Genomic DNA, 11,119 nt, shown 5'->3' with positions numbered 1-11,119 from the left:
TCAAATTGCACTGAAAGGTCTTGGTCTCGTCACTTGTCAAAAGCCTGTCATTCTGGTACGTTTTAGCCTATTCTTAGCCTTTTTCACAAGTATCGCATAGCATTTCTACTTGAACCTATTGTAACAATATTATTCTATACAGGTCAGTTTTATTCGAATTACATGGTGTTGAGTTTCAATTTGTTTGAAATGTAAAGTGTCCGAACAAAAATGTTTTCTTTTTTAGGAAATTGGGGAATATCAAATGAAACGTGAAGTGCTGTAATTTCAAAAGTTTATTGAATACGGGTTCTGAATTAGTTTTTTTCGTTACGTTTAATGTTGCTTTTCCATGTATACAAAGTATATACGTCATTCTATGTTAGAAATAATGAAAAAAACATTAAGTGTCTTACTTAAGGCTACGGGAATCCATCACTTGAAACATTTTATTTACGCCCCAACAAATCTGTTTGAAATAGGAGGTGGAAAAATTTGCTTATCGCGTTAAGGCAATAAATATTTCTGGTTTCCTTTAGGGTCTGGGCCTACAGCGGATTTCCTTTGACAAAAATAACAAGAATAAGATGTCGTGTAAGCAAACTAAACACGGGTTGAGGAAAAATATGCTTTTGTAAATGTTATATGTCTTTTTAATGATTCTTATTTTTTTTTCTATACTTTGCTCTTAAGACACAAATCTCTGTTGAATAAATCCTTTTTAAATGAAGATAGGTTCGATAGTAAGTTCGTTCTGAAAAGCTTCTTAAATGTTTTAATGATGGACATAAATCTTCGCCAAAGCTACTGAAAAAAAATGAAACCAAATTTCGATATTTAAAAGATGTTGTATCGTTTATACGTTTACAAATTTCATAAAACGCCATCTGGTCTCAAACTAAGCAATTCTACTACAAGACAACTGATTAAATAGTGAGAGCTAAAAGATACTCATAGGTACATCCTTAATACTTGAGTTTAAACGCCCGTGAAAACATATATTTTGTTTTTTTATTAAACACCAAATGATTGAAGCAACTGGTCCATGGATGATAACTAATGACTTCTTCAAAAGCCGTTATTATCTACTCCATCCTATACAAAATCTCGTTAACTTAAGTACATTATATCCAAAACTTTATTTATATCGTCACCACATTTTGCAAAAGTGATTTTGCAAAAGGTATTTAAAAATCGATCGAACATACCAATCCACTTCAACTTTTAATTTTAAACACTTTAAGAGTACTTTATGCATACTAATGAGGCCGTGGCTATTAAGACGCTTCCAATCTTGGCACTTAGCAAACTGTAAATATGTATATTTTAAGAATAATTAATAAAATAAGATCGGGAGCTAAATACTTTTATTGCTCCCGAAATAGAACGGGTATGATCATAATAATAATAATAATAATAAAGCCCTTTATTCTGAACTAAGATATTACAAAAAATTATCACAAAACTTATAGTAAAAAGTCTCTTAATTCAGTGTGCCTTTTGGCAAAGGCCTCCTCCAGTGATTTCCATTGTTGCCTGTCTTGGGCAACCCTTCTCCATTTTGGTCCGGCCGTCAGTCTGAGCTCATCTTCCCACCTTACTTGTTGTCTCCCTCGATTTCTTTTACCATCTCTAGGATACCAATCTGTGACTTTCCAATTCCATTTTCCTGTTTTATCCCTCATCATGTGGCCAGTCCATCTCCATTTCTGGAGGTCAATTCGAGTGAGTATGTCTGTAACTTTTGTTATTCTTCTTAGATCGCTGTTCCTAACCTTGTCTTGACGTTTACAGCCAATCATACTCCTCTCCATTGCTCTTTGTGTGATTGCTAGTTTTTCCCTGTATGCTTTTGTGAGGGCCCAAGTTTCACAACCATATGTTAAGACAGGTAATACGCAGGTGTTGAAGGCTTTCCGTTTTGTAGACATGCTCAGATCTTTGGATTTCATTATCTCTTTTAGCGACCAGTATTTTTTCCAGCCCGTTGCAATCCTGAGAATAATTTCTTTCGTCATTTGGTCTTTTGTAGATATCATTTGACCCAAGTAGATATAGTCTTCGACATATTCGAGAGCATCGTCTTTAATTCTTATTGTAACTTCAGTAGTGTTTGTGATTATTTTGGTCTTTTTGGTGTTCATTCTTAACCCGACTTTCATACTTTCGTCGTTTAAATTGTTAATCATGTGCTCGAGACTTTCAGGGTTTTCCTCAAGTAGTACTAGGTCATCAGCAAATCTAAGATGGTGAAGTCTTGACCCATTTATATTAACACCGTAATCATCCCAATTTAATTTTCGAAATATATTTTCCAGTACAGCAGAGAACAGTTTCGGGGATAGAGGGTCTCCTTGGCGCACTCCTTTTTGTATACTAAACTCTTTTCCTAGCGTTTCCAATTGTATTCTAGCCTTACTGTTGGAGTAGATACTTTTTATGATGTTGATATAGGTTTCTGGTATTCCTTGTTCTTCTAAACTTTCCCATATATATTCATGGTTTAAGCTGTCAAAAGCCTTGGCGTAATCAATGAAGGCTATATATATTTTCTTATTGTACTCGTTATATTTTTCCAATACCTGTTTGATTGTATGAATATGGTCGATAGTCGAAAAGCCTTTCCGAAAGCCAGCCTGCTCGCTTGGCTGTTGTTCGTCTAAAAGTTTGCTTATCCTATTGAGTATTACCTTTGCAAACACTTTATAAACGTTCGACATGAGGCTTATTGGTCTGTAGTTCTCTACATTTTCTTTGTCACCTTTTTTGTGTAGCAGAATGATGTGTGATGCTGCCCATTGTTTTGGGATCTGGCTACTGACTAAGATTTCGTTGAACATATTCGTTAGGATTGGAGTCAGTTCTTCTATATTTCCCCTCATTAATTCATTGGAAATTTTATCTGGACCCGGAGACTTCTCCATCTTTTGACTCATAATCGCTTTTTCCACTTCGCATGTCAGGATATCCTCTACAGGTTCCAAATTCCTTTGGCTGAACCGTTTGCCAGGCGTCTCGTCGTAGCAGCCCTTTGTATTCTGGTCTATGCTGGTGCTAGCATACAGTTGGCGATAGAAATTTGTAGCTGTGTCTTGGATCTTTTGACGTATCGCAGTAATTCTCGATCCTTTTTTGAGTTTAGGTATCCATTCTTTGCCTGTTTCTCGTAGTTCTTTCAAGGCCTTTCTCACTCCGCCTGTTTTTTGGATGTGGTGTTCTAATGTCTTCAATCTCTTGACTTTGCGATCCCTTCTTATGCTTTCTTTTATTTTTTTACTTTTGTCAGCAATTTGTTTTCTGTTTCCTTGTTTGTTTCTGCTATTTATAAGCTGTTTTCTTTCATCTATTAGTTGCAAGGTATTTTCGCTAAGTTGATACTTGTTAGTTTTTTTGTTATTGCTGTTTGAAATGTGCACGCTTTGCAATTCTTTTTCTAGGGTATCGTATTTATCTGTTGTTTCTATTTCACGGCTTGTTATTGTTGTGTAAATTTCGTTGGAAGGCTTATATATTTTCTGGCTCGACTGCTTATTTGCGGTGTTAAAAGCTTTCATGTGGTGTCGAGGTATTTTTGGCTGAGATTTTCGAAGAGAACAGCGTACCATGCGGTGGTCCGTATTGAAGTTGAGGTTGCTTATAACCTTAGTATCAGTGAAAGCTTTAAGATAGTTAGTTATTATATAATCAATTTCATTTTTGTAGCAGCCATCAGGGGAGATCCAGGTCCATTTGTTTTTGTTGTTTTTCTTGAAGTATGAGTTTAATACTAGTAGGTTATGCTCCATTAGGAATTCGACAAATTTTTGGCCATTCGGACTTCTTGATCCATAGCCGTATTTACCAAGGATGGTCTCGTTGTTATTTTGTCTTGCTCCAATTTGTGCGTTAAAATCTCCCATCAAGAGTATATATTTATCGGCGTTCTTTTTTAAAGTTGATGACAATTCTTCATAGAAAGCTTCAAGCACTGGCAACCCTGCTTTCTCTGTTGGTGCGTATGCCTGTATGATACTCCATGGCTTCTTATACCCTGGAAGCTTTAAACTGAGTGTGGCTAATCTATCAGATATTCCTACTATTTCTTGTATATTTTTCTTTAATGTTCGTTTTATTAGAAATCCTACTCCCCTTTGGCCTGCAATGTCTCCCTTATGGTACAGTATATAATTGTTATGTTCTTCGATTTTTTCGCCTAGTCTTCGCATTTCGCAGACGCCTAAAATATCAAACTTGACGTTTTCTAAGGATTTTTCTAGTTCTAGTAAACTCTCGTGGGTTCTTAGTGTCCTCGTGTTTAGTGTTGCGATGTACAAATTGTTGCCTATGCCCTGATGGTATGATCATAAGAAGGATTAAAATTGTTATGTTTAAAAACTATTTAGTTATGATGATATTAATACAAGATAATACAATCTTATTAAATGTATTAGTATAAATGATAAGGTGATGTCAGTTATGTCATTTCAAAAACAGGGAGGCCTATGCCGAGTAGGTTTTTCGAAGCTGGTAATAATTAACAATATAATCACATACTAGGAACACACCTATATCCATGTAAATAAGGTTAAAATTTGAAGTTTTATTACAATTCTGGCTCATGTCTCATTGGCGATATCAAGTTCCTATATTTTCAATCCAGGATTCCTTACGATGTTTCCATCACAATTTAGGCAGCAGTGTGTAATAATTAAATTATTAAGTATAACCTTGTGACTACAAATTCATACGCGTAACTGAAAGACCTTCAATACGGACAATCCGTACAAACTTCAGTTAAAATGATTTTTCTTTTAACATTTTTTTTTCCAAAATCCGTTAACATAAGCCAGCCAGCAAATGCCATGTAAATTTATGAACAAATACACACACATTACCGTTTAAGTATGTTGTAAGTTCCAGATACAATTTATATTTTCATCTAACTACGAATTCTAAAGAAATCTCTATCACTTCGAATGATATAAATAGCACTCCTTGTATTCCAAGTTTCCAATTACCTAATACATCTCCAACTTTATATAGAACTACAGACTATACGTTACACAACATATCAGTAACTTCAGCCTGACCTCTAAAAGTTAGACGCAATTATTGCCCTTACATCAGTTATATTTATCGCCTAACTAATACCAAAATACCGCAGGCCATTTACATAACGAAAATCTTGTAAGTTTTGTTGACCAATAAACATGGTCTGTTACACCGCTAAGGAATACTCCAGTATTATACCACCATCTTAAAAGGGCTCTTCTTTAAGTGTAGAAGAGAGATAGAACTCTACATTTTGTATCTCGCCATCTCGCTTCCACAATAGCCACATTCTTCCTTTGAGAGATTGTGCAAGGCCACAGTTCCTGTTTCCAAAACGTGCTCGGAGTTGTAAATAGATAATTTCCTGAGTGAACCGCTACTGTTTTACATAATTACACAATAAACATCATTTGCAAAGGATCATCGAAAATAACGTCAGATGCATTTATTTATAGCTCATCAATTGTGTGATTACTGGCGTATTCTACTTGCTCCTAAATTTAACAAATTCTATTTTAAATATCACCGAAATAAAATAAATTAGTATTTTGTCTTTTTCCTAAATCGGTCCAGCCGTTTCAGATATTAGCCGGAACTAAGAGACAGTAAAAAATTGTAAAATAAACATTATTCTGTATATACCGTATACAATGCATGCATGTAGTAAAACACTGTTCTAACAGGCATTTTATGTATATGTATAGATGATAATTATGGTTATAGATTTAATCGGATAGTTCAATGTATGTTTGCCGTTTTGAAGTACATTTTCGTGTATCGATCACCCACAGAAGTGATTAAGATTAAGAAGAGGCGTTAAAGGTGAAAATAAATAGCTACATATTTAATGGTTAAACGAACTTACCTTAAGTGATGTTCGACCATAATTATACGAGACGTTACATCCTCAAGATTTAATACAACCTGTAGTTTCACTTCTCAATGTACTAGGCGTCGCACATAATTTTTAGAGCTGTGGAAATAAAAATCTAATTATTAAATTAAAATTCCTCGACAGCCTCGCTCCTTCTGTCAAACGTCATTCTTTTTAGAGCCGCACTACAACAGATACCTTCTCGTTTGATGATGATTATCTTTTTGGGCTTCAGATTATGGGTCCGGGTGGGACTTTAAATCTCTTTGGATGTAACGTCTCGTATAATTATGGTCGAACATCACTTAAGGTAAGTTCGTTTAACCATTAATTATACTTACGACGTTACATCCTCAAGATTTAATACAACCTGTAGATGTTTAGCGCCTTCATCAAACGAGATTGTTTTGGCTTCGTGTCATCGAATAATAATAAAACTATAATACTATAAATAAATAAAAAATATCTTTATTTCACAAATAAAATAAAATAAATGGAATCAGAGTAATTGCGACAAAATGAAATAGCGTTCTCTGCGATAGATTAAAATGATTTAACTATTGTAAATTGCCTCTGCAAATACATTATCCTCATCAATGGCAATCGGCCGATTATAGAATTTGGCGAATGTCAATGAATTCCCCGACCATCCTGCAGTTCGTTTTATAATATCTACTGAGACACCTTTACGATTAGCCGCCGAGGTCGACGCGTAGCGGGTACTATGAGATTTAAAAATATCAGTATCAATACCGCTATCAGTCAATACGTTCTTAATCCACCGACTTATAGTTGCAGCGCTGGCGTTATGTATTGGCTTTTTAGCCGTGAGAATGAGCTTATCCGTATGCGGCAAACTCCTAAAACCTTTAGTTGCCTCTATATAGGCGGACAAAGTCTTTGCAGGGCAAATTTGTTCTTTATGATTGAAAAAAGGTATACTTAAAACAGGTGAGGCTCTGTTTGGAGCTGAAGTTTTGACTAAATCATTTATGTTAATTTTTATCCTCGTGTTGTTTACTTTAATATTAGACAGACGAATTAGCGATAGCGTCTGCACACGTTGTGCAGTTGATAACGCGAGCAGAGCTACCAATTTTTTGGACATCGAGGCCAAGGTCAGGCTCTCGTTTGGATAATAATTCGAAAGGTGATCAAGCACAAGATTAGGATCCCATGTACATTTGTATCTAGGGAAGGAAGGTTTAGTCCTAAAAACTCCTTTCATGAACCTTATGACTCGGTCGTCTTGACTTATGCATTTTCCCAAAATTAATGTAAGCGCCGAACGACAGGTGTTTAAGGTAGAATAATTTGCCCCCAAGTGATATTCGCTAACCAAAAACTCAAGAATGTTCGATACCCTGTTATCAAAAATGCTGATTCTCTTTGTAACACAAAACTGCCACCATCTTTTTATAACTACATTGTATTGTTTAAGAGAGTTGTCCGCCAATGACGATATCATTACATTTATAGCACTCTCTGGTAGCGATTGTCTTATATATGATTGCTTGATAATACTGACGATACCAGGGTAAGTCTCTTCCAAAGTGGGTGTGGAGTCCTGAAAGGTGATAGTAGCAATGAAGGACTAGGATCTAAATAAATAACTTGGTTTTGGGAAAGAGATAAAAACAAAGGGTACCACGGCTGGCTAGGCCAATAAGGTACGACCATAATACCAGTAGCTTTATCGGTTACTATCTTTCTTAAAGATTTAAGAATCAATGAGAAAGGAGGAAACGCGTAGAAAAAATAATGTGACCAGTCTATTGTAAATGCATCTTTGTTATAAGCCGAAGGATCTGGTTTCCAAGATATATATTTTTTACATTTTGTATTTAATCGTGTGGCAAACAGATCAATTTGGGGATTACCAAAAGTATTTGTGATCCTTTCAAAAGCAGACATTGCTAAATTCCATTCAATATCAATATTAATTCGTCTAGATTCCTGGTCGGCCTCAGTATTGTCTTTAGACTTGATGTAGGAAGCAAATACAAATAAACTCCTATGCTCACACCATTGCCAAATTTTTCTGGCTTCCTTATTAAGATGTGGGTAATGAGTTCCTCCGTATTTATTGATATAAGCTATAGCAGTCGTATTATCGATTCTAAGTAAAATTTCATTATCATATAGATCTTTAGCAAAGCATTTAACGCCAATAAAAGCTGCTTTCAACTCCAAAAGATTTATTTGTTCTTTAGATTCCGTTTGACTCCAAAAGCCATGAGCACGAACTCCGTTACAAAAAATACCCCAACCCGTAAGAGATGAATCTGAGAAGATTTCAAGTGCAAACCTACCACTACGTATTGGATTTCTTGATGTTAATATGTTATTTTTCCACCAGGTAAACTCCGATCCTAGGCCGGGCGAAAGATGCATGATACAATCATAATTGTCTTCCGAATTACGCAGAGCTAGCATTTTCTCACGTTCGAAACTTTTTGTATATAACCAACCATAACAAATTGCTGGACAAGCCGAGCAAAGTAAACCTAAGTATTTAGCAAAGTCTCTAATTATCATAACCTTTTTCTTCGAGATTCGCTTTGTTTGGTCATATATTATTTGACGTTTTTTATCTGGCAGCCTCAGACACATATCCTGTGAATTTATCTCGAAACCCAAAAACTTTTGAATTTGTCTTGGCTCTAAGCTACTTTTTTCTTTATTTATGATGAACCCTAATTCTTCTAGAAGATCCACCGCTATTTTTGTACTTTTTAAACAAGTATCAAACGATTCGTTTATACACAACAAATCATCTAAATATATGACAAGGAGCAACCCTTTGTTTCTAAGATGAGATACAACTGGTTTCATTAATTTAGTAAAAATGTAAGGTGCTGTGGATAAGCCAAAAGGCAGACACTGAAATTCATAAATAGAACCTTGAAGTCTAAATCTCAAATATCTCTTACTAGTATCATGAATAGGTACTAGAAAATACGCTTCCTTTAAGTCTGTAACTGTCATAAAACTATCTTTACTGATCAACTTAGTAGCAGTACGAATGTCTTCCATTTTAAATTGCTCTGAATTGATAAATTTATTAAGACACTTTAAATTTAAAATGAATCTAAACGAACCGTCTTTTTTGGGAATCAAGAATATATTTGATATGAACTGACCCGACGCATGTTTGCATCTTTTAATAGCTTCTGAAGACAGTAGCTTCGAAATAGACAATTTCATATGCTTAAGTTCAGTCTTACTGAACCTAGGATTACTAGGTTCATAATTTTGAAAAGGTTGAGTGACAAAAGGGATCTTTACACCCTTAATATAATCTAACACGACTGCATCCTTGGTTATGGCCTTCCAGCAGGCAATGAAATATTGCAATCTACCAGCACTAGTTACCTCTATTGGTTCCTGCGTGTCCTGTGATCCGAACTCCGGGTAGGTTGGCCTCGGTTCACAGCTGTCTGTCGCCGACCTTGCTGTGTTGAGTATTCTTGGCGGGGCGTGAACCTCGGTTTCGGCCCCCCCGGTTTTGGAGCCCTGCTTGCTTGGTACCGGGGTAGGCCTCTCCAGTTTAACTGCTGTCTAGATGAAGACGGATTGCTTATATTGTTGCGCCTTATTTGAAGGCCTGATTTCTCGGCTTTTTTTGAGGCCTTTATTTTTTCTCCGAGGTTAGCTCCAAACAGAAATGCGTCTCGTCTTACATCAGTTAGAGTAGACGTAAATTTTTTATCTAACGCAGATGTTATCAACTTTCTTCTATGTTGCGTGTTCTCATAGTGTAAATCTAAAAAGATCTGGCTCACCTCTGAAAGCCTTTTTAAGATTTCTACCTTTGAATGTTCTTCTTTTATCAAAGACGAGGCTAAATTGGAGAGACCCGCGATTCCCAACCCCAATTGGTTCTGGGATTTCTCAAGGAGTTTATCCCGATGCCTACTAGTGTCACTTATTACGGCCCATAATTCTAAGTTAAGCTTTGGTGCTTTCGACAACACAAAATTTTGTGGTGTTAAAATTTTCTTTAATGCTGTCTCCTTTTCCTCCTTTATTAACCCTTCGACCAGGATTCTTTCCCAACGTTTAGAGATCTCCTCATTAATGGGAGGGCCGAGGACCTCTTCCTTGCCTGTAGGATCACCAAGCGCTTCTAATATTTCAGGCGGTAATGCTTCTGAAGCCGATATTAAGTCCTTTTTAGAACTAGAGCCTGGATCCTGTACCGGTGGATCGAATGTTCCTGCAGTAATTGTAGGATCAACGTCACACTGTTGATGCGGACCATCAGGAACCACAAACTCAGATCTAATATGAGAGTCATAATCATCGTCTGAATGCGAAGACCTTCGCAGAGACTCAGGTGTTGGTGATCTTACGTAATAACGATTATATTCTGTAAGGAAAGGAAAGAAAACAATTGTCGGAGTTGTCACCATCTTGTCTATTAGTTCTTGTGCGTACTCACGTTACGCCACTTAACTTATATTGACAAGCTAAAGAAAGCAGAATGCAATTTTTAAGTCATTGTACGTATTGCCGATACGCCACTAGACTAGATCGTTATCAACCGCGCTCGTGTCACGGAGTATAACTCATGTAAGAAACTTAAACTTAAATCTCCAGCCGCTGAGACCTATATTTTATATCTACATCTCTAATGCAAGGAAAATAAAGACCATCCGTCCAAAACTAGATCTTATTACAAACTTATTAAGCACGTTAATTGTAAATTACGACAATATTAAAATATCAATTTTATTGAAGGTAGATGTCAAACAACAAAAAAAAAACTTTTAGGTCAAATCTTTCGAAATACATTAAAATAGTTGAAAAGAAACCAATAACTTAATTTCGATTTTCAAATTAAGCACGTTCTAGATATATTAAGTACACTAACCTTCCTCGTCCTGGCTTGTTGACGAGTCGCGCAATCTTTGTTCCAAGCGTCTTATTTTTCGTCGAATTTTAGAACGATCTCTTCTTCTTTTTCCCATAATAACTATACTTTACACTTTTCTACTACTTACAAACTGTAAATTAACTAAAAACTGATATTTTACTAACACACAGTGTTGCGACGCCCGCACATAAAAAAGGAATGACGTTTGACAGAAGGAGCGAGGCTGTCAAGGAATTTTAATTTAATAATTAGATTTTTATTTCCACAGCTCTAAAAATTATGTGCGACGCCTAGTACATTGAGAAGTGAAACTACAGGTTGTATTAAATCTTGAGGATGTAACGTCGTAAGTATAA

General features: G+C 35.8%; 1 protein-coding gene across 1 annotated transcript; it reads right to left on the bottom strand.

Annotated features, from left to right (window-relative positions):
• Window positions 1-1,445: 1,445 nt before the first annotated feature.
• On the bottom strand, window positions 1,446-10,857 carry LOC113495180. Its single transcript, XM_026873789.1, has 4 exons — window positions 10,761-10,857; window positions 9,670-10,256; window positions 9,260-9,445; window positions 1,446-4,307 (listed from the first exon to the last, which is right to left on the bottom strand). Exons 1-4 carry the CDS (start codon window positions 10,855-10,857, stop codon window positions 1,446-1,448), a joined length of 3,732 nt encoding a protein of 1,243 aa, XP_026729590.1.
• Between the last annotated feature and the right edge of the window lie 262 nt (window positions 10,858-11,119).

Source organism: Trichoplusia ni, chromosome 6 (genome assembly GCF_003590095.1).
Source record: "Trichoplusia ni isolate ovarian cell line Hi5 chromosome 6, tn1, whole genome shotgun sequence".
Classification (NCBI taxonomy): domain Eukaryota; kingdom Metazoa; phylum Arthropoda; class Insecta; order Lepidoptera; family Noctuidae; genus Trichoplusia; species Trichoplusia ni.
This window is presented reverse-complemented; position numbering and strand designations above follow the sequence as displayed.

Excerpts from the sequence above, each read along its gene's own strand:
- LOC113495180 (XM_026873789.1), bottom strand. The coding sequence starts at position 10,857 with ATGGGAAAAAGAAGAAGAGATCGTTCTAAAATTCGACGAAAAATAAGA. Across the intron at positions 9,446-9,669 it reads TCTTAAAAAGGCTTTCAGAG|ACAGCAGTTAAACTGGAGAG; the intron begins GTGAGCCAGATC and ends GTCTTCATCTAG. Across the intron at positions 4,308-9,259 it reads ACACGCAGGAACCAATAGAG|GGCATAGGCAACAATTTGTA; the intron begins GTAACTAGTGCT and ends TCATACCATCAG.